This window comes from Peromyscus leucopus, chromosome 13, assembly GCF_004664715.2.
Source record: "Peromyscus leucopus breed LL Stock chromosome 13, UCI_PerLeu_2.1, whole genome shotgun sequence".
Taxonomy (NCBI): domain Eukaryota; kingdom Metazoa; phylum Chordata; class Mammalia; order Rodentia; family Cricetidae; genus Peromyscus; species Peromyscus leucopus.
This window is the reverse complement of record NC_051074.1, coordinates 2,579,895-2,603,177: the sequence shown is the minus strand read 5'-3', so window position 1 is coordinate 2,603,177 and position 23,283 is coordinate 2,579,895. Positions and strand designations below refer to the sequence as shown.

Below are 23,283 nucleotides of genomic sequence, written 5' to 3'. Positions count from 1 at the left end.
ATAAATAAATTAAATAACATAAAATGAAGAAAAGAGACAAGATATTTTTCTCTCTCTATTTTGGTGACAAGTGAGATCCTTGGATGGAAACTGGATCTGTAAGGAAAAATAAATAAATGACAGAACCATTAGCTTAATCAGTCCCTCATGACCTATCTCAACAGCTTTCAACTTTTACAGTCTTATCTATGAGGGTTCAACAGCTACATGCTTTTTGCAAAAAAAGTAAATTATTTTAGAATTTAAATTCCTTTTATTATCCTCCTCCTTTTCTTCCTCCTCCTCTCCTTTCTCTCTTCTTCTTTTCTCTCTCCTACCTCTTTCTTCTTCCTTCTCTTCCTTCTTCACGGATCTCTCCCATTCTTCTTGTTTCCTTCTTCAATTGAAGTCAGCTACACTGATTCACCCCAAGGCTGTGACAGTGAAGTCCAAGAGCGTCCTCTGGGCTCTGCCAGCGTCGGTATTCTCCCTGTCAACTCCCCCTTCCTCGAGAGACTGCAGCAGCCAAGAGGCCTCATTCCCCCAGAGGTTGGCTATGGTGCTGACTTTGACCATATTCAAGATCCCAAAGGAACGTTTTGCTTTTGTTGCCTCATTATCAGCTGAGGAAAATGCTGAGGGAGACGTTGTTTCACCAAGCTCTAGGAAGGAAAATTCTGGGAGCATCTTTCTCTAAGAGGAAGCAGATTTGCATATGTATGTGGGAATACGTGTGAGTAGGTGTCAGGAAGCTGGAAAGGGGCCCAGTAGATGGGAGAAAGAGACTTTGAGTAAGGGTATGGGGAGGATGATAGGTCACATGAGACAGGGAAGGGGCAGTTCCCGGGCAGACAAGTACAATTCGGATGGGAGGATGGGGAGACAGGAGGAGTCGGGGAGAATCAACCCAAATTAAGTATATGTGAAAATGCCATAAAGGAACTTGTTACTTCAAAAGCTAATTAAAGTCTGGAGAAATGGCTGAGCCGTTAAGAACAACACTTGTTCTTGCAGAGGATCCTGGTTTGTCTCAGGTGACCTAATGAGCAGTTTCGCAGCAGCACAGTCTCTCTCTCTCCTCCCCCCTCCCCCACCAGTTTGTCTCTGCATGTGTGTGCTGATTGATACATAGATGTACGGACGCCAGAGGTCAACATGACGTCTTCCTCAGTTGCTCCCCACCTTACTTTTGAGACAAGGTGTAGTCTCTCGCTGAACCTAGAGTTCACTGGCTGGCTAGACTGGCTGCCCAGAGAGGCCCAAGAATCCTCCTGCCTTAGCTCTCCAGCATTGGGGTCACACTGCTGGTTCCTGCTTTTTATACGGGTGCTGGGGATCTGAACTCACGTCTTCGTGCTTGCAAGGCAAGTGCTTCACTGTGAGACATCTCTCCATCACTAACGTCTAAAGCTCAGTCTTTCCAACAAGAGGGTTCTGCTGGTATTATCTCCACTCAATGGGAAGAGAATGAGATGTCAGAGCCTGCCCTCGGCTCCAGGCACTGGATGCCAAAGGGACAACTAACCCTAAATCCTCATATGCTTGCAGAACCCATGCTTCAAGCAGTCGGCGACACTACAAAGAATCTCATAGGTAAAAATGCTTGCATCCTTCATGTGCCCCACCCTGGGCAGTGGCCCTGCGTAGGACACCTCTGAATCTCTCTCTTTTAATCCTCATGACCTTTGTCTTCGGAGAGAGCTGTTACTCTCCACCAGAGATGACATGGACAGAGAAGTTAAGAACATGTTTCTAACACTGAGTCCAGGCAGCAGTCTAGAGATTGTCAAGTTAACTCCAAAGGCAGAATCTTCCCAGGCACCGTGCTGATACGATAACAAGACACAGCAGCCACCAGCTATCAATCTCCTACAGACACCTTCTCACTCCCAGCAAGTCCAAGAAGAGGGAGCCAAGGCTCTTAAGTGCTGTGGTATTTCCTGGAGGTCAGGTGGTTTAAAATGATTAGTTAGTATTAGATGATCGTTGAATAGACATCAGGAGCTCCAGAAAAGAGTTTACACTCTCACTGGAGTATTTGCAGGATTTGGATGTTTATATGTTTTAAGCATTGATTCCCAGACCTATGTTTGACTATAATCATCACCTGTCCACTCCCAGGGAAGATGGAGGGCTCAGGGGTGGGCCGAAATGTCTCTCTTGGCTCTCACTCCCTTCCTCAGCCACCACTTTTTAAGCATTCACTGAACAAGACCTAGCTGTTGGGATGACTAAGAGTGCTCTTGGTGATCACCTTCCCCAGTTCCCTTCGCAGCGGATGCATTGGCTTTTTGAATGGTGGATTCAAAAATGGCTGCTGATGACCAAGAGCTACCCTCGTCCAGTGACTGGCCCCCAGCCTGGGAAATTGCTTTTCCCACCAAGACCCGAATTTCCTCCCTACACCCATGTAGTCACACATGATCAAGTGACACAGGGACATGAAGGGGAAACCTCGTGTCTCTTGAGGGGTGGCCCTGCTGTACAAATAGCATTCTGGGACTCTGTGGAGCCAGCTGGAGGCCTTCCCTTCTCCTTCCCTTCTTACTCTCGCCTCCCCACTCACCCCGGCTTTCTCCCGAGAGTACTTCCTCAAGGTATCAGGTGCACCCAATCCTTGTTTCCAGCTCTGCTTCTGGGGCTCAAGGGGGCTGAGGTGAAACAGGTGACTGAAGACATCCTCATGTGCAGAGATGGTGCAGTTATAGTAAGGAGTGGGAGAGATCACACACGTTCCAAAGACCACGTGGGACAGGCTGGAGGACACCGGTGTGAGTGGACACAGTCACTGGAGTTGAGGTACACCAGGGGAGCCGAGCCACCAAGGAGATGATGAGCAGGGTAACCAGCTTTTTAGAAGTTCTGAGAAAGGCTCCGAGAGAGTGAGCAACCTCTACCCCACCCATCCTACTCCTCCCATCCAGGACCAGGGAAGCCATAGCAGGTCAGGGGACAAGGGTGGAGGCAGAAGCTTTGTCCTGATGGTTCTAATAAAAGGTCTCCTGAGAGAACCATGGCAGACCATCTTGAGGCAGGAATGAGTTGTCTAGATCATGAGCTGAAGGCCTAGTCCACTTTGAGATATTTCTATCTAGAGAAAAGGGATAAGGCAATCTTCGTACATACCTGCCGGACCGTGGGCCTGGGGTCCAGTTCAGAAGGATTCAGCGATGAAGTAGGCAGCTCCCAGGGCCCCCAGAGCCACAGCAACAGTTCCGAGTGCTTGAAGTACGTGAGTTACGGGGAGTACAGTGTTTCCTTGAAGGTTTTCTATAAAGCAAACAGAAAGGGGGTTTGGGGAGAAAGATTTATGTCTCTGTACTAGAAGGAGGCAGCGGATCTTACAGGGTCCCCTCCTGATCTTCCTCCTCAAGGAAGGAAAGGGTATCCTAAAGGGTGTCCCCACCCCTTCCAACAAAGCCTCCAACAATACCCCTGGGGCCTGATGCCTAGAGGGGTAACAGGGTATGAGGGTGGTCCAGACCACAATGTGCCAGGCCGTGTACCAGACACCTCCCACTCCAAGTCCTCTTGAAGGTTCACAACAGCTCTCTGAGGCCTTTCAGAGATGTTTAGATATCAGGAAATCACATTTTAGTTACACCCACAGCAAATGAGTGTGAAAGGAAGGCATTCAGAAATGCAGTGTCCAGTTTGATAGAAAGACCGCTAGAGCAGGGGTTCCTGTCTACGGGGCTGCCTGTCCCACTAGAGCAGGGGTTCCTGTCTACGGGGCTGCCTGTCCCACTAGAGCAGGGGTTCCTGTCTACAGGGCTGCCTGTCCCACTAGAGCAGGGGTTCCCGTCTACGGGGCTGCCTGTCCCACTAGAGCAGGGGTTCCTGTCTAACGGGGCTGCCTGTCCCACTAGAGCAGGGGTTCCCGTCTAACGGGGCTGCCTGTCCCGCTAGAGCAGGGGTTCCTGTCTAACGGGGCTGCCTGTCCCGCTAGAGCAGGGGTTCCTGTCTAACGGGGCTGCCTGTCCCGCTAGAGCAGGGGTTCCTGTCTACAGGGCTGCCTGTCCCGCTAGAGCAGGGGTTCCTGTCTAACGGGCTGCCTGTTTTAAGTCCTCTGAGAAGGTAAAGACTGTGGAAGCAGGGGCTCCCGTGGGAAAAGAAATAAAAACCACAAGTCTTGCCATGGGGTTCACACCTCTTTCCCTTGCTTTCCTAAGTCTGAGCCCTGTTTTTGGTTCCCCTACAGCTTAGAACACCCCTCCTCTTCATCTTAAGCCGTAGAGGATCCCAGGATGCTTTTAGAGTTGGCTCCTACACTGGGCACATAATGCTGTGGGCCTGACATGGCGCTGCCTTGCTCTCAGACTCCCAGAAGCCCTCCTGTACCCACACGTCCTGTTTGGGGGAAGAGTTTTCTAAATGCATGCACCTTGGCTAGCTCCCCCAGATGAACATCAGAAGGGGAAGATCTCTAGTGTTTGTCCCTCAGGGCACCTAGCATCCTCCCAGAGCAGGCTTTGGTTTTCCACCCATGGGAGCCCTCAGAACCGCGTGGCAGCCAGTGAATGGACACACTGTGAGGGTGAGTGGGGGCAGACTCTTCCTGGGTGGGACTGACTAGATGGTATCTCTGACTCCAGGCATGTCTTATTCCCCCAGATCAGCTCTGTATCTGTGTGGGGTTTGTTCCTTTCACTTTCTGCAAGAGAGGGAGCTGGACAGGGTAAGGAGAGGAGGTGGATGGGACAGTGAGCCGAGCTCCTGATGTAGGATGTGAGACCTCCAAGTGGAAGGCCCTCTTCCAGGGATTTGTGTGCGGTGTTGAGGACAAGGGGGACTGCTCCTGTGGGTAGAGGCCCCTCTCCTAGCCCCAACACATAACCCAGAAGTCCTGTAAGAAGGAGGCCGCCTTCAGTCTGTTCTTAACATGGACAGGGGCCTTCGCATGAGTGACAGTGGTTAGATACATTTCTTCTGGTGTCTTTGTGGAAGAGGAACAGCAGAGCAAAAACTGGGTGATGCCATGATGGAGGAGGGGGCTGCTGATAACAGACCAGTCTGGAATACATGGCCCTATGGATACTCAGGGTAACAGCGCGACACATTCTGAATGGGACAGGTTCTGCTATTACTAGCAGAAGGGGCTTATGAGCTATAGTCAGGTTTATCAATGAGTTCAGGGATATTCACATGTAGTGTAATAAGTGGATGCTCCCTGTGTATGCTATGAGACAAAAAAGGAAGCGCGTGGCCAACTGATGTGTAATTACAAAGCTCCCAGGTGACTGGAGTTTATAATGGACTGGGTGGGAGGGTGCTCTCAGGAATGAGGGCTTCGGTGGAGAAGAGAAAGAAAGGTACCACACGAGTCTGCCCACCCAAGCAGAGTTGGTTATTTAGAGGGGAAGGCTTTCCTTTGGAAAGACCTATGGTTTTGGGGGGAATTTATTACACTATTGCTAATGAGGTCTGAGGACAGTGCTGGCCCCCGGAACTGTACACCCAAGGCTCTGGCCCTCCCGCTGGCTCAGGAACCTGTAGAAGGTGAGGAGGTTTGGGAATTGTCTCCCTGGCATGGCTTGCCAGTCCCGAGGCAGAAGAACATCGAAGATGCGGCTGTGGCACAGCCCCAGACGACGCCAGCAAGCAGAGCTGCCAGGGCAGGCTGCACAGGAGCAGGAGCGTGGAGCCACACAGGTCATGGGCACTGCTGGGCAGAGAAGGGGAGAGATGAGGGCAGGCCGCACTCGGTCCCCGGGGGTGGGACACAGTCTCAGGGCAGTTCTAGAAGTCACCCGTGGCAGCTGCGGTGTTACCAAAAGAAACCCTAGGCTTTTTAAAGACATTGTCACAGATGTGAGGTTGAAGGCCTCATGAAGGCCACTCTCCTACAGTGCCGCCCTTCAAACACAAGGAGAGACTAGTCGCTTGAGAGAATCCGTGGGGTATAGACTGGTGTTACTTGGGAAGAATTGCAACGAGAAGGTGGCTGCTTACACCTGTATAATGCTTCCTGTTGTTATTCATGTCTAACTGTGACAGAAATCCTGTGACATGGAACGTTGCTGGTTTCATTTTTCAGATAAGGAATCTGAGGCTCAAAGAATACAGCAAGTACTTTACAGAAGCAGACCGCAGGGTTTTTCTTCTTTTCTTTCTTTTTCTTTTTCTTTTCTTTTCTCTTTCTTTCTTCTTTCTTCTTTCTTTCCTTTCTTTCTTTCTTTCTTTCTTTCTTTCTTTCTTTCTTTCTTTCTTTCTTTCTCTCTCTTTCTTTCTTTTCCTTCCTTCCTTCCTTCCTTCCTTCCTTCCTTCCTCCCTCCCTCCCTCGCTCCCTCCCTCCCTCCCTCCCTCCCTCCCTTCCCTCCCTCCCTCCCTCCCTCCCTCCTCCTTCCTTCCTTCCTTCCTTCCTTCCTTCCTCTCTCTCTTTCTTTTTTCCCCAAAACTGGGTTTCTCTGTGTAGTTTTGGTGCCTGTCCTGGCTCTCGCCCTGTAGACCAGGCTGGCCTCGAACTCACAGAGATCCTCCTAGCTCTGCCTCCCGAGTGCTGGGATTAAAGGCTTGTACCACCACTACCGGGTTCAAGACAGGGTTTCTCTGTGTAACCCTGGCTTTCTTGGAATTTGCTCTGTAGACCAGGCTGGTCTCAGAGATCCTGCCTTTTTAACTTTTAAGTCAGTGAAAATCCTCCATGGAACTGGCAGGAAGTGATGCAAGCAGGTGATGGCACTGCCCATGAGGGGCTTCAGAGTCCTGGAGCTGGTGCTTCCACGTTCCCTGTACGCAGTGGGTACCAGTTCACCCTGATGACAAACATCACATGTTTCATTTTACCATTTCTGTGCTCTTCTGGGACCTGACAGCAGAACTGAGAGACAGTACCCTTTGTTTCTGACCAAGTCATTTTTTGGTGGATAATTCCAACTGGGTTTGACAAGGGCTTCAGTCTTCAGTGCCATAATGTTGGTTAGCCAATCAGCAATTCTCAAATGCCTTAAATTTACTATTAGGCTTTAGTATGTTTGTGAGGTTGTGTGGCCATCACAACTCTGTAGCTTTGGGATAACACCTCCATCTCTTGAAGAAGAAAGCTCACCTCCTCATCAGACATCCACATCTCTCTCCTTCCTATCCGTGGCATTTTGCAAATGAAATCATATGATATATGTTAGCTCTTGGGAGGATTAGCTTCTTCAACCAGACTAATATTTTTTAGGCTCATCTGTGTTGTAGCTATTATCAGTAAACCATGCCACTTTTTTTCTTGACAAGTACTGTTTCATTATATTCTGGTATTTTATAGCACACTAGCTTATCCATTCATTATCTGGTGGACAATGAGTTGTTCCCAGCATTTAGTTATTATGAACAGCGCTGTTAGAATGTTCACATATAGGTTTCTGCGTGGGTGTGTTTTTAATGAATGAGTCACGTGTTAACTTGATGTTTTCCTGAGAAACTTCCAGATTGTTTCCCACAGTGGCCATCCCACTTTACATTCCTACGAAATGCATATTCTAAGTTCTAAGTCTCCAACTTGTTTTTGTCCATCTTTTTTACGATGGTCACCCTATGGAGGGCTGGTATTGCTTCCAGCCACAGTATTTTGCATTAGAAAGTGACATCATATGTTTAAAAGTCTTCAGCCCATATTTCCAACCTTCTTTCCTCCTCTTTCTCAGCGGGGGAAGATTCCTTAAGAAGCAACATGAGGTGTCCACTATAACATCAATGAACATGATGGTGAATGTCATCAACTCGACTGCATTAGAAAATGCCAAGATTATCTGCAAAGCACACCTCTGGTGTGTCTATTAAGGTGTTTCTGGAGAAAAATTAAATCTGTGGAGGCTCTGATCTAGTGAATGGATTAATCTCTATTTTTTCCCCCCTGAGACAGGGTTTCTCTGTGTAGCTTTGTGCCTTTCCTGGAACTCTGTAGCCCAGGCTGGCTTCAAACTCACAGAGATCTGCTTGCCTCTGCCTCCTGAGTGCTGAGATTAAAGGCGTGGGCCACCACTGCCTGGCTGGATTAATCTCTTTCATGGATTCACAATGTAGCATTATTGGGAGTTGGTAAAAGGCAGGAGGTGGAGCCTAGCAGGAAGACATACTAGGTGCAGGTTTTTGCAGGTTATTCTTGCCTTGGGTTCTTCCTGTACTGTACTGGCTGCTTCACTGTGAGCTGCTTCTTGCCACTGATGCATGGATAACCTTAAAACTGTGAACCAACATGAATAATTCATCCTTTCAGTTACTGCAGACATTCAGTCACAGTGATGAGAAAGTTAACAAATTCAATGGGCCACTTTTTTGCCCCTTGCTTTGCCCTTCATCTAAGCGACCAAATCAAGATTTAAAAGATTTGATGCAGGACAGTTTTACCTTCTGCTGACACCAATTCTGAGGCTATCATCCAAACATGTTTGTCTCCAAGGTTGATGCTCACTTTATACACAACTACCACATGCCAAAGACAGGTTGTTGCTTAGTCACAGAGGTACTGGTGTCCTGGCAATTCCTTGGATTTAGAGCTTTCATTCGCTTGTGTCCCATATTCGTTTTCTACTCAGACTGTCTTAGATTGCTGTGGCCCAGAGAGTGTGGCCTGCTCAAGGACATAGAGCACTTGGTCATGGATCAAGGAAAGGTCAGAGAAAGATGTCCTCCTCCTTGAGAGACTAGCTGGCTTCTTGGAATTACAAGACCAGCTGTGGTTAAGGGTAAGGATTCTGGAGTCAGAATAGACTGAAGTCCCCCTTTTAACAGTACCAATGGCTGCCCCAGGATGTGCTGGCTAGTTTGAACCCTGGTTTCCTCATCTATGAAATGGACAGAGGAACAGTACCTTCCCTGCAGTACTATCAGATAATATTATTAATTTAGCTGGCTGAGCTTGAGTGCTAGGTACCGAAAGAATGGTCAGCAGTCAGTTTGGTTGGCTCTCTCCGTTATCCTTAGCAGTCTGAAGCATCCCAATCCCCAACTCCACCTGAGTCCCCTTAATACTGTCCAAAGTTTTGCCTCTCATTGGTTATCCAAGATGGGGACCAGTTTTTGATAGCCAGCCACTTAATTTTAAACAGAGCTGATGGCTACAAAGTGGGTTTTTTGTTTTGTTTTGGTTTTGCTGTTGTTTGTTTTAGACATTGAGCAGATACTTTTCTAGTAACTTCTGTGGAAAAGGTTGAGAACTTAGCAAACAGAAACACAGGATGCTTATTTGGAACACATACTAACAATTATAACATTATTTGTGGTTTATCTGAAGTTAGAATTTAGCCAGGAACCCTGCCTGTATTTCATCTGACTTCCTTCTCTGTAGGTCCAAGGTCAACCTCTTGAGACAACATGGAAAAAAAAAACTCTCTTTCTCATCTTCTACCTGACAACAAAAACCCCCTTCTCTCAAAAACCGTTACACAACCACCCCATGCCCCATCATCCTGGACTATCTTCTTTGGACTAGTCAGGCCTCTCATGAGAACAGCCAGACAAAAAAGTAATCATAAGCCCTATGACTGCCTCGCTTCTTCTAGACAGTGTTTGCTTTTAATTTCCAAACAGTTGCTGACTGACTCCTAACGAGAGTCTGACCATAGAGCCGAGTTAAGTGTTACTATGTATTCATGGCTGTTTCCAGTGAGACCTGGGATGTATGGCGTGACAAACCCAGGAATCCTGGTCTCTCTGGTAATAACTCCCCTTCATACTTCGTAAACACGGCCTAAGGTAACATACTAACTCTACGCCATCACCGTACAAGAACCCGCCTCTGGAGCCTCCGGGACCCTATCAGCAAGAAGGCTAGAACTACTTAAACAGGAAGTCTGCCCACCTGACTTCCCGGATGGGTAGGATGCTTTGGGTTCAGACTTTGAAGGCATCAGGCACGGAGCTGAGGCACGGGGCTCCTCAACTTGGAGAACCTGGGATATAGGCGGTTGCGGTATAGGCTCAGGGTTAGCTTGTGGTGGGATGGACTCCTGGCAAGGCTGTGGCTGCGGCGGTGGCGAGGCAGGCTCTGGGCATGATGGCGGGGTTTCCGAGCTGTGCTGCTGGGAGGAGTCGGAGCTGGCCTGCGGTGAAATGGAATCCCTGCGGCGCCTGGAATCAGACTTTTTCTTTTTGACCTTCTTCATGGTGGTCCTTCTAGACTAACACCGTGGAGCTACATGGAGCTGTGAATTCCCTGGCTCCCTCCCTGGGGAGGCCGTCTCCCTTATGGGTATCGCTCTGGTCTTTGACCACAGCAAGGTCCCACAGACAAGAGTCACCCATACCTCCTGTGAGGTCACAAAAGCTAGGGTGGATCCCATGGCTAGGGCTCTGGCATAGTCTTCCCTGTAGCCTCTTTCCTCTTCCAGGGCTTCCTGCTGGAACAGGCCGGGGGCAGCAGCTGCCCTAGCTCTTCGTGGCCTGATTAAGACAGTCTCTGGGCCTATGACAACCGGATCCCCTTGATTCTGTGACCAGAACACCCATTTCGGGCACCTTTCCAACTGCATGTTCCTGGGTCCATGTGAGCTATTTTTCATTCGATAGGATTCTCAGCTCTGTTACTGGTTTCCACATGTCTATCCCCAAACACAAACATCTCTGGTCGCCATATATTTATTAAGTTCTTAGGGAACTTTCCTGAAGATTTGGCTTCTTTTAGAACTTTACCTCCCACAGCCCACTGCCTCTGTCATCCCTGAAATTCTTCCTCTTCGTCATGGGAGGAGACTGTGGGTGCATGCATGCGTGTGTGTGTGTGTGTGTGTGTGTGTGTGTGTGAGAGAGAGAGAGAGAGAGAGAGAGAGAGAGAGAGACAGAGACAGAGACACACACATACAGAGAGAGAACTTTTATATGAACCCTTGAATTTGGCCAAGAATTCCACCTTAAGCCAGCTCTCAGAAAATGAATAGTTTCACTGTTACATCGGTGAAACAGACTTACTCCCTCCCAAGACACTGGTTGTGGTCAAGACTATTGAATCTTCCTCGAAATCAATGTGTCTCTCATTTTAGGGCGGAAAATGAAAGGCATTTTGAAAATACAGCCTAAATGTCACACACCAGGACAGAAAAATGTGCTCCCAGCAAGACAGAATTTCCTCCCATGAACTAGGTAAGCCGTGTGGGTAAGTAACCCGCCCTAGTCAGAGTCCCACAACTGTTGGGGGGGGACGACGACACAAGGTCAGGGAGAGCTAGCAAGCCAAAAATGTCCCATAGCAGCCCCACACAAAGGCCAGACTAGGTCTCAGCAGTGAAATGAGACCACCTATTTTCAGGCTTCTAGAGCCAGCAAAGACTTTACCAATTATATCATCCTCCTCTTCCTCCTCCTCCTCATCTCATCATCATCCTCATCCTCATCATTTAACATTATTGTTTTGCTAAAAAGGATACTGAGGTTCAGAAAGTTAAATTACATACATAATACCTCCCCACCCCGGCTGCTCGTCAGCACACTCAGGACTAAATTTCAAGTAAGGGTCCTTTTTCTTTGTGACTCCAGCCAGCAGTAGGGAATCAGATTATACAGGCTTTGAAATTAATGAATTGGAAAAAAAAAAGTTCCTAGCATGAGAAGATTGAAGGAAGGTATGGAGAATTGGAAGTTTAAAGCTCAGATCAGTGGCATCAAGGTTTGGTTGGTTTGGAGTAAGGGGGTCCAGTGGGCAGTTTCTTGAGGGCCAGAGCAATGGATCAGTTGAGGGGATGCCGTTTAGAATCAAAGAGACTGGAAGTCTGAATGATGCGCATCTTGGCTAAATTGCCTTTTCAGTCACTGAAAGACGTTGCCGGAGGGGCTTAACCGGGCTTAAGCCAGTTCCTCAGTCTCAGACGTGATCGATGCTATGCGTTGGATCACGTCTCCTGCAGGAGACTGTGCTGTGTGTCATAGGAACCTCTGCAGCCTCTCTGGCCTTGACTGGTCAGCACCCTATCGGGATAACTAAAAACATCTCTAGATTGTGGCTAAATACCGCCAGAGCTTTGAGGAGGTGGTAACATTGTTTCTGATTGAGAACAACTGGTTTAAACGAGTCAGATGGGGGCAGGGACATACACATATGGGGACAATGTCCTAATAGGCATGAAATGGCTATTCCATTTCACCGAAAGTGAGGCCACACGCACGGGCTGTGTTCCGGAGAGACAGATGACAGAATACAGACTGAGGAGTGCTTCTACCATTAAGAAGAAAACATGTGGCTCAGAAGCTGGGCGAAGTCTTCGTGGGAGTTCCCCGCCAAGAGCCTGGCTCCTCTACAGAGCAGTCACAGGGCACTAGCCTGGTTCTAGCTTTGTCTTAGCTTTCATTTCCCCAACCCCCAGAACTGCAAGAACAGCCAGCAGGGTTTATACAAGCTGTCTAAATTGAGAGAGAGAAAGGAGGACTGAGCACAGTCCTACCAGGCAGAGACGGGGACCTTTTACTACTAAGAGGCTGTTGCCAAAGATGGACTGGGATTTTTGTAGTCCCTGCTGAGGGTCACAGTCGGAATGGCCATCAGCGGGGGCTTTTCTTAAGCAGGAGCGCCGACCATGTGAAACATATGTCAGCAGCTGTTTAGGAAAAGAATAAGTTTAAAAGGTCGGGGGATAGGTAGTGAGGTTACAAGGTCTTGAAAGTGATAATACCCTTCCCCCTCAACTGTCCCTGAGCTTCTGGCCTTTCAGTGTGTTCTGGACACTAGGATGAGTGTGTCACCATGTATCCTGAAGCTAGCCTCTTTGTGCTGAATCTGGTATCAAGCAGCCTTTCATCCTTGCATGTCATGTGGGAGGGTGATGGGTCTAAAGAGAGGGAGCTTGGCCACTGGCTGAAAAGTGGCAGAGACTCTGTAAGGTGGCATTGAGGCTCCTGTGCTCAGAACATTTTTTCTGATCTCTATGCTGTCCCTGAAAGGAGCTTCTGGAAACAGAAAGTGCTGGCAGCTCATGTTAAGATCCTTCTGCTCAAGGACCCTAGGCCACAAATTAGCCCCCAGGGCCACAGGGGGGGCCTTAGGGGTTTGGGTAAAATTGCTCTCCTGAAGTCCCAGCCTTAGAGAGCTGCTGTGAAGCCTGGAGGTGGGAGCCCTTGCACAGCCGCTGGCTCACAATGGGCTGTTTCATTGACATTTTTATCCCCTGGAGGAGTAACAGGAGATAAGTAGCCCACTAAAGAACCAGGAAGGGCATGATCAGTGAATTTGGAGAGGAGAGGGTGGGCTATTATAGGTCCTACAACACTCCATCAGGGTGTTATAAAAGCATGATTTCTCCTAAACTGTGGGCAGGGCAGATGGGTGGGAGAGGTAACCCTCTGGGTTAACTTGAGCGCTTTCAGATTGTCCCAGGCCGCACATCTTGGGAAAAGGACGCTGGCTCATTACCATTCAAATTGTACCCCCAAACTTCTGCAGGCGCCAACACAGGGCAGTAGGGCAGGGATTTGCTCGCTTCTCAGGGGAACAATAGCCCCAGTCTCCACCCTCGGGCCCCTCACCATCCGTCTGGGTCTGGCGATCCACTTGGGTGTCCATGTGCGCTTGACTGGCAGCGCGCTGGACATCCAGGACACCCTGGGAGCGGCTGGGACAGAACACTGCTGTGTGCACCTCGACCCCTGGGTTCTCTGAAGCGAAGACGCTGCAGAGCAGTTCCTCCAGACGGCGGCGCGACTCTGCCTCCTCATCCGGCCGCGGATGCACCAGGATTCCGACGAGCGCGGCTGGCGGGCGGCGGTCCTGGATGCGCACCTGCTGCAGGAGCAGCTGCAGCCGCGGCAGCTGCGTGCCCAGCGCCGACGCGTGGCACAGCACCAGGAGCAGCTGCTTGCCAGGCTCCGAGCCTAGTTCGGCGATCTCTGCCGTCTCCGACCTGGGGGCCTCGGGTAGAGCTCGAGGCGCCTCGCAATCGGGCAAGTCCTTTTCCTTGAGATCCGAGAGTTGCTGCTTCTCTAGCGTCTCCGGCTTCTCCGCCCTCTCCGACTTCTCCGCCAGGCACTTGGACTTGGTGGCCGGGGCTTCGGGGCTGTCTGACAAGCAGTCGCCGGTACGCTTGAGTCCCCGCTTGGCACTGCTGGACCTACGTTGGCAGTCTGTTGCTTGGCTGCAGGTGGGCTCAGCGTTCGGATCCTTCGGAGGCTGACCCGGAAAGTTCTGCAGGGTTGTGTAGCTCTCCTCCTGCTTCAAGAACTCTCTTATTAGCAGCACCCGACCGCGGCCCGAGACAGTCTGACTTAGGGTCTCTGGCTGAGCCTCGACCTTCTTCTTCTGGGCCCTTGAGGGCTGCTCCCCAGGCCTCTGTTCCATGTCGGTCCGGCTCCCTTGCCCCAATGGGCGGGAGCCTTGGTTGGCCAAAGGGAAAACTGCCTTTCCCTTGGAGCATGTCACAATACCCCTCGGTCTTACAGCCTCGTGCTGCAGGCAGCCAAAGACCTCTATCCCACTATTCCTTGGGAATCTTCCAACATCGGGAAACTGATATTGGAAGCTGGGATAATACATGCTGACCTTGGGGCCGAGTGTGTGTGTGTGTGTGTGTGTGTGTGTGTGTGTGTGTGTGTGTGTGTGTGAATTTAAGGCACATCTTTTCAGACGGTAGATGGACATTTTAAGAACTGGACCAGATGAGGTCTGCACACAACAACCACAAAGACTGGGATCCCGGTAGTTGGGTAATTTGTTCCTTTTGTTAATTTTCCTGTAAAAACGAGCCTTGAATTTTTTTTTCTTTGACAGGGTTTCTCTGTGTAGCTTTGGAGCATATCCTAGAACTCGCTCTGTAGACCAGGCTGGCCTCGAACTCAGAGATCTGCCTGCTTCTGCCTCCTGAGTGCTGGGATTGAAGGCGTGCACCCCCACCCCCAGCTTTTTTTTTTTTTTTTTTTTAAATAAACGCCGGGTTGGCACACGCCGATCCGCCTCGAGCGATCCTTGATCCAGGCCTACCACAGCCCCAGGCTTTTATTATTTTTTTATTCTATTTTTTATTAAAATTTTAGCCTTCTTGTAGTTTATTTTTTTTTTTAGACACTAGTACTACAGACTCAAGTTTTGAAATCTAAAGCAGCACAAATCACGGGCTGGCTTTCTCTAGGAGCTGGGTGAAGGAGCGATGCTGAGACTGAGATCTCCATGGCAGCAGGAAGCCTCACCTAGGTTGTGACCTTTGCTTTCTAATCCAGTTTGTATGAAAATGTCCTGCAGGGCGGTGGTGGCACTCGCCTTTAATCCAGCACTCGGGAGGCAGAGCCAGGTGGATCTCTGTGAGTTTGAGGCCAGCCTGGTCTACAGAGCAAGATCCAGGACAGGCACCAAAACTACACAGAGAAACCCTGTCTCGAAAAACAAACAAGAAAAAAAAAAAGAAAAAGAAAAAAAAGAAAGAAAAGTCCTAAATTGGGGCGGATTGCTTAGGAAAGGAGCAGAGGTCTCAGACTCTGGAGATCTGAACAGCTTCGTCCCCTCCGCAGCTGTTCATCAGGTCAACTTCAATTGGAGCTGTCAGAGGCTCCTTATACAGGCCTGTCGTGGGGCACTCTCCTTCATCAGCCCCTGGCACACTGAAGCCACAGTGTGGCGGAGAAACAGAGAGGTGTCAGGTCTACCAGACTCTGTGAGACTTTTGGGAGGTGGGTAGAAGATGAGAGTTACCTGGTCGGTCCCTAGGGCTGTCAGGGTCCCTAAGGTCCTGTCATTTAAGGAAGGGGAGGAGACTTCGGCAAGAAGTGGCATTAAAGACAAGGGCTCCATCACATCAGCTAGTGTTAAGTAATGAATGTTGGGGTTAATGGGTTTAAACTCCTTGGTTGCATTTAAGTTGATATAATGGAGAGATCTAAAAACACAGGACTTAGAAATAATCCTTTATTTCTTCTATTGTCAGTGATGCAGGCCCTTCACCACACTCAACAGTGGACCTTCTTTTCTGCCTTCAGGGCTGCTGGTCCTGGGTTCTATAGCTCCTGACTAGCAAAAGGATTAGAAAGGAAGGAGAGGAAGGCAGTCTCTTTTATGGCCCAGGACTTGAAAAGTGGATGCATCGTTTCTGTTCATCTTGCATGAGCAACCCAGGTTGGAAAATAAAGCCTCCACTTGACTGGTTAAGTACCAGTTCCACCCTTGGGAGTGAGAGGGCTTGATCATATGTGAGACACTTGTCTGGCACCTCATGGGCATATGTGACATTTGAGAAAGAATTGTCTTTAACTAAAAACATTGTATTTATGTGTGTGTACCTGCTTATCTGTATATACACTATATGTGTGCAGTACTTGTGGAGTCCAGAAGAGGGCACTGGATCCCCTGGAATCCAGTTACAGGTGGTTGTGAATTGCTAGGTATAGCTGGGAATTGAGCCTGGGTCCTTTGCAAGAGCAGCCAGTGTTCTTAACTGCTGAACCATCTCTTCAGCCCTGAGAAAGGATTTTCTGATTCTTTTGAATAAAAAAAAAAATTGAATATCATTATAGTTAATTTTTACTTATTTCAGAATTATTTTAAACAATGATATGCTTGGCTGTATTAAAAAACAAACAAAAGACATTGCAGTTTATTTGCTTTTTGTTGTTATTGTTATTTTGTGTTTTGCTTGGACCAGTATGTCAGGGGAATGCCACTCTTCTGGCCCCATGAAGAGGTCTACATGGTTAGAGACTGAGGCCTCCTACAGCAGTTATTAAACACACCATCTTGAAAGTGTTCAGTCCCAGTCAATCTTAAAGAACTGGAGCCTTCATATGTATCTTGTCTGCAACTTTGGGAAAGACTCCAACTAGAACTACTCACTTGAGCTGCACTATGGTTTCTGACCCCCAGATTCAGGCTGAGATGACATTGGTTTAGCTCATTAAGTTCTGAGGTAATTATAATTTACATAACAATAGATAACTAGTACAATTACTATTTCTAATCTACACTAACTATTGTAGGAACTTTATAAACATGCAGCCTGTGTGAGGTTCCATCATTGCCGTAGTTCTGTGTGCCAACCTGTTGGCCTCACAGATGTCCTCATTCTAGCCTGATGAATATGTTAGGTTACCCAAGGAAGGAGTGAAAAGTTAGATAGTTTGAGCAGATTATTCTGAATTTCCCCAGGTGGGTCTATTCTAATTCCAAAGGTCCTCAAAAGAGAGGCTGAGGAAATAGGACTGTAGAGGAAAGTCAGAACATTGGCTTTGAAGATCAAATGGAACCGAGAGTCCAAGGACTGGGGGTAGTCTTTAGAAGTTGAAAATGGGGAGGGAAATGGATTCTCTCCAGCCTCTAGAGAGGACTGCAGCTCAGAATTAAATTCAACCACAAAGATGCACTGGTTTAAGCCAGTGCAGTTGTGGCGTATCATTAGAAGGGACCACAAAATCATATAACCAGAAAATGGCAGAGCAAGGGATATGTTAGTATGTCTGACCCAAAGCCCTCTTTCTCTCCACAGAAACCCCAAACTCACTTTTATTCCTTACTCCATCCCCACACACCAGATATGGGAGACTCTTTCCTTTTCTGGAGTTTATTTTTTATCATGAAGTTTTTGAATGCCTGTTATGTGCAAGAAATTTGAGCATATCCCATAAAATGTGAGAGAGATACTGATAGGTATGAGTTTTCCCACCACGTGCAGGTTGTCACCTAGTGAGGGAAGAGACTGACTGAACCCACAGTGATCACCATGGTTACCATGGTTACCATATTCCACTGTGTCACAATTAAAAGGCTTAACTGAGCTCCAGGCAGCATGCAAGATGACAGAGCTGGCGATTAGGGGAGGGTTAGACCCACAGTGTGAGTCCTGAGATTGAGGGATTAGACTGAGGACAGCCCCACCCGGGCTTTTCTGTATTGTGAACTGAGGCTGGTGCGTCTCCTGGAATGTCACAGCCAGAAGCATGGGCATCCCTGGAGGTAAAGCCAGGGAAGGAACAGAAAAGACCCTTGGGCTGAGGATAACAGAAGAGCTTGGGAGACTACAGTCTCCAGTATCTCAAAGTCCAGGTCATCAGAAAACACTGTTAAGGGTGTAGAGTTGTCGATTTAGCAAATACACAAAAAGGCACCTAAAATTGAATTTTAAATCAATTACTAATAATTGCCCCCATGCAATTATTCTTTATGGACCTTAAATCCAAATTTATCTGGGTGCCCTGAATCTTTATTGGCAAATTGATATGGGATTTTCTTTCTGTTTGCCTGTGTTTTGAAGAAACAAGTGTATGGTACTTTAATTTTTAGAATTTGTAATACACATAATGCAAAAATTGTACACATTTCTCGGGTAATATGAAGCACATTATTTTTTAAAAAGAAAAGAGAAAGGGCCTCGAGTTCTTCTGTGTTGAACAGGAGGAATTGTGTCCTCTGCCCAGTTAGGGAAACTAAAACCTTGCTTGCACCCTGGCCCCGGCGTGGGCTCTGGCAGAGAAACTGCTACCACCAGGGGGCGCTGCATGGCTGCAGGTCAGAGGACTAGAGGCCCAGTCGCCTGCTCTTTGATCTAGGTGGCTCTGGGGAGTCCCCAGGGGCAGGACAGATGCCGGAAGAACTGTGTGCAAAGCTGGAGCTTTCCTCAAAGTTTGTCCTGCTCGGCTTTTCAAAGTCTCAGGACCGCTGTGGCCGGAGGAGTACGAGGTGCTGGAACCAAGGGATTAGTCCATTGCTGGGGGTAGGGGTGGGGGTCCCCGTCCCTCGGAGTTCCTTTCTCTTCTCAGGTTAATTCCTCCAGGGGATCCAGCTCCAGTCCTGGAACCCTCAACTCTCAGCTGACTCCAAAGATTGAAGGGGTGGTGATTCGCCTTCTGGGGGAGAAGGGAGTGAGACAAGATGGAAAGGAGTAAGCCGCGGAGTGGGTACGGGAGGACAAAGACATTGTGACTTTACCACGCAGCTTGATTTTGTGTCCACACCTTTGGCCTAGTGTGTCCTGAGTAAGAGATATTCAGTGAATACTTTCAATTAGTCCAGCTCGTGGAGGCCTCCCAGTTCACAGTTATGATCCACCTGTCTTAGGGAAGTGATGCCTGCGGAAAGGGAGGGGCCGGTGCTGGCAGGGAGATCCATTCCCACCCAGGCACAGACCACAGCCCTGGGCTGCTCAGGGGCGCGGGTGCTTTGAGGGTTGTGGGAGATGAGGTTGGAAGTGTTGGGGGAGGTGGGAGAATGAGGGGTTAGGATATCATGGTGTAGATCCAGGAATCCTCAGAGTGAAAGAATCCAGATGGAGGAGAGGACAACAGGAAGAGCCCTGTCCTTAGGATAGACTTTTAGATAGACTCAGTGGGGAAGAGCCTCAGCCTGGAAGCAGTGAAGACACAGAGAAAGGCAGAGAGGTGACTCAGCTCCCTGTTAATTTTTCACCCATAATTCCCTTCGTGTAAAGGGATTGAGTGGTCTCTGAATGAATCCCTTGGAATAGTAAGAGCACAGGTATAGACATCACCCTCTCCTCTTCACCCAGAGACTTGTACCCAGCACCTGCCTGCTCTGTGGCCCACTCAAGCAGTCACAAAGGGATTCCCTTCTGTCCTTGAGAGGCCAGGCCCACCTTGGCTCATCCACAAACATGACATGCTATGAATTCCCTACAATGTGGGAAAGCTAACTTCTGGGTGTGGAGTAGAGAAAGATAAAGATCTCTTTAGCACATTTCTTTCTTGCTACTTCCCACCCATACTTCAATCCAGACCTGCCCAGGGCATGGGAGCCTCTCATTCAATGTGAGGTGGCTAGTGGATTTTTCTCTGGAACATGGAGGTGTTGGCTCCTTTGGTTTACAGCATGATTTGGGCCACAGACATTTTGGCTCCATGCACTGACTTTTGTGCCTCTTACTCCCCCACTTCTAGGCATCAGGGACAGAACAGTTCCAAAGCTGATGTGCAAAAGCCATCACATGGCAGCTCAGGATTCATGGCCAAGGATCATTTGCACAGAACTGGTGCAGGTCAGACAAGCAACACCAATGCCAGAAGCCATAAATTCCACGAAAGGCAAGACATTTTGGTTCTGAGTTACTGAGTGAAGAACTTAAGTGCAGGGGGTGTGGGAACAGCCATTGAAGAGAGGACCATTTGCATAGATGGAGTCCACCAGCATTTCCCAGAATGCTTTTTGTTTTCTACAGTGGTGAGAACTTGTGGCAGAGATGGGTTTCTCAGTGTAGTTCCAGAATGAGTGGTGTTTGCCACAAGATGCTGTCACCAAGTCAGAGAGCAAGCAAGTTAAACCACTGCCTCCCATCCCTGATGGTTTGTTAACAAAGTCTCATGTCCAAATTACAATTCCTGGGAAGACAACCTTATTTGGAAATAGGGTCTGTGCAAATATCAGAAGAACCTCGAAAGGAAATGATTCATAGGACCACTATTTGTATGAACCCCCAATCCAATGAGATGTGTCCTTCGAAAGACATTCAGAGGAGATGCACAGAGGAAGAGATGGAGGCAGAGGCTGAGATTAGAATGTTACAGTCACAAGCCAAGGTCACCGGAAGCCATCAGCTGGAAGAGGCGAGAGCAGGCTGTTCTCTTGTCTCTGGAGGGAGTGTGGCACTGCCAACACCTTCCCTTAGGGGGTGGGTCTTCAGTTGAAAGTTTTTGTTGTTTTAAGTTCCCAGGTTTGTGCTCTTGTGTTTCAGGAGCCCCAGGGAGTGAGTACACCACCTGCTCATGTTGTCTGGTTCCTGGGGTGCTTGTCCCCCCCCTTCTTCCGTGTGCGACTTTTTTCATCACTCCTTTGAGGTGTCTGCCTGGAGGAGAGTCTCCATCCCACTGATGCATTATCCATACAACACATCCTTATACCGAGAGTTTCTTAGTTTGGGAGTTGTGGGATTGGTGCTTGGAGGGAGGATTCTACTCTCCAGCATGGACTCTGGGACTTCTTTTGGTTGGTCAAATATGAGTGAGTAGCATCTTGAACCCTTGCAGGTCTGACAGACACTTCTGGTCTAGCAAATCCACAAAGAATGGTGTCTGGAAGTATGTGTGCCCAAACACGTGGGTGTGTTCCTGAGCTGCTCCTTCACAGCCCTCGCACACACATTGCTTTTAGGAAAGAGCCAGCAGAGCCCTGTCATAGCCAGAAACGGTCACCCATCCTGCCAGAATTGCCTTACAACCAGGAAGAATTTGGAATTGAGATCACTCTGAGCATATCCTCCTGAGAAGAGTAGTCATTTCTAGAAGAAGAAGAAGACAGGTTCCTGCGGGCTGGAGAGATGGCTCAGTGGTTAAGAGTACCAGCTGTTCTTCTAGAGGTCCTGAGTTCAATTCCCAGCATGTACATGGTAGCTCACAATCATCTATAATTATAGTTCACATGAATTCTGATTCCCTCTTCTGGTGTGCAGATGTACATGCAGACAAAACACTCATACACATAAATTAGTAAATCTTATAAAAAATAAAAAAACACAAGTCCCTGCCACCAATCTGTGAACAGTTCACATACCCATAGCAAAGTGTGGGCTTCTCCAGTGGCCTGTATGGACGTCTGTCTCCTCCACCTTCTCTACATACCTCTTCTAGAGCTTTCTATTTATTTAATTTTATTATTTTTTAGGAGTTGAGGATCGAACCCAGGGCCTTGTGCTGCTAGGCAAGCGCTCTACCACTGATCTAAATCTCCAACCACCCTCTTCTAGAACTTTCTAATGAAGGTTACCACCTTATGGTCAGTTTCATACACTGGAACTCTGAGAGTGTCCCTTGATAGTTTCCATATCATTTCCCAAATCTGCACGCCCCCCCCCCCCATGCATCCCAAACCCTGGAGATTATATTCCCTGCTTGTATTTCTTCACTTTTTTTTCCCTTGCTCTGACAATGGCTGGGGTACTTTTTAAAGAAAGTAAGTTTATTTATTTCATAGTTCTGTAGATTCCAGTGTGTAGCACCAGCACGTACTTGCCCTGATGAGGGCCCTCTGGCTGCATCACATGGCCGGACAACATCATGCTAGACTCACATACAAGAGGGAGCAGCCACATGTTGACTTAGAGAAGTTCAGAAGCCAGACTTACTGTCTGATAACAATTCACACTTGAAGGACTTAACCAGGACCCCTCAAGAACTATATGAAATCCTGCTAAGGCTGACTCTTCCATGATCTATCTTCCACAAGGTCCCGACTATAAAGGCTATGACATCTCCCAACACTACCACATTGAAGACCAAGCTTCCAACACATCAACCTTTGGAGGACACACAAAAATCATATTCAAACCAGAGCACTGCTTGTCACTCAAATGTCAGTTCAGACAGCTCCTCCCACCACCGTCTCTGATAGGTCCCCACTTTCCTTCTTCCTTGGGATACTTGTCGCATTTGTGAGGGCAGAGACTGTGGTTACTTGTTCACCATAGTCTCCCCAGTGCTCCAAACTGCCTGGGCATTGTTGGTGCTGTGGGAGGAATACTGGTCAGATAATTGAGTAAGTAGGTGAATGCATGCTATTTAATTTTTATAGTGCCTGTGTGTATGCATATGTGCCACGTGGAGGCCAGAGGACAACTCCGTGGAGTCGGGTCTGTCCTTTTACCTTTATGTGAGTTCCAGGATTGAACTCAAGTCATCAGGATTAGCATGTACCTTACCCCACTTATCTCCCCAGCCCTGGGTGCCATTTGGAGCCACAGTGGTGGTATCAAGTGGAGGCTTCCTTTGCAGAGTCCAAGGGCCACCTCAGAACAGGTGTTCTAGACCAGAGGCTTCTGAGGTCCAGAACCAGGTCACGGTGCAGAGGTCCCCACCAGGCATCCCCCAGTGCCTTGGGTCTGGCTGCTAGCTCTATGGCAGCATTCTCTGTGTGCTTTGCCATTTCCACCTACCCCCCAGGACTTCCAGTTTTGAAAATTCAAGCCTGTAGATTTGAAGAAGAGTACAAGGGCATACTTATACTGTAACTGTTAACATATTGCTTCCCCTCTCTCCTCTCTCTACAATCGGCAAGCAAACTGCTGACATCTTGATACCTCACGTCCAGATCTATCAACATCTCCTAATAAGGTCATCCTGTCATGAAACCACAATGCTGCGATCGAAGCCATAGCAGCATACCATCTGCATTTGGGGCTCTGCAGATTTCCCCCAGACGTCTTTTACAGCGGGATCTTTTTTTTTTCAAACCCTGCCCAGGATGCAATCAAGATTCGTGTGTGATGTTTAGCCATTGTGTCTTTAATCTAAATTAGATCTTCCCTTGCCTTGTTATTGCTGCTTCTTGCTTGTTTTTGTGACTTTCCCTTTTTGGAAGAGTCTGCATTAGTTGTAGACATGTCTTTATTAACACGGTTATTAGTGCAGAATCTGGCCTTAGGATTTGGGGCATCGGTTCACTCATTGCGTCAGATAGAGATCAAATAACGTGAG

General features: G+C 48.3%; 1 protein-coding gene and 1 long non-coding RNA gene across 13 annotated transcripts; one reads left to right on the top strand and one right to left on the bottom strand.

Annotated features, from left to right (window-relative positions):
• Positions 1-24: 24 nt before the first annotated feature.
• On the bottom strand, positions 25-14,675 carry Spata3 (spermatogenesis associated 3). 10 transcript variants are annotated; one of them, XR_005092619.1, is made up of 5 exons: positions 9,770-10,206; positions 5,470-5,644; positions 3,106-3,249; positions 2,546-2,841; positions 43-96 (listed from the first exon to the last, which is right to left on the bottom strand). XR_005092619.1 is itself a non-coding variant. In XM_037210042.1 (4 exons), exons 1-3 carry the CDS (start codon positions 10,071-10,073, stop codon positions 3,144-3,146), a joined length of 585 nt encoding a protein of 194 aa, XP_037065937.1. In that variant the 5' UTR covers positions 10,074-10,206; the 3' UTR covers positions 25-96; positions 3,106-3,143. The 10 variants fall into 10 exon arrangements, 3 of the variants coding, with proteins under 3 accessions (XP_037065937.1, XP_028732049.1, XP_028732048.1); XR_005092620.1 differs by having other exon boundaries at positions 2,546-2,767; XR_005092621.1 differs by having other exon boundaries at positions 2,546-2,735.
• Positions 10,306-21,162, top strand: LOC119088886. Of its 3 annotated transcripts, none has more exons than XR_005092622.1 (4): positions 10,306-10,453; positions 10,947-11,046; positions 18,625-18,746; positions 19,759-21,162. It is a non-coding gene; the product is annotated as an uncharacterized LOC119088886 (long non-coding RNA). The 3 variants fall into 3 exon arrangements; XR_005092624.1 differs by having other exon boundaries at positions 18,625-18,762; XR_005092623.1 differs by lacking the exons at positions 10,306-10,453; positions 10,947-11,046 and adding an exon at positions 17,508-17,821 and having other exon boundaries at positions 18,415-18,746.
• The last annotated feature ends 2,121 nt before the right edge of the window (positions 21,163-23,283 follow it).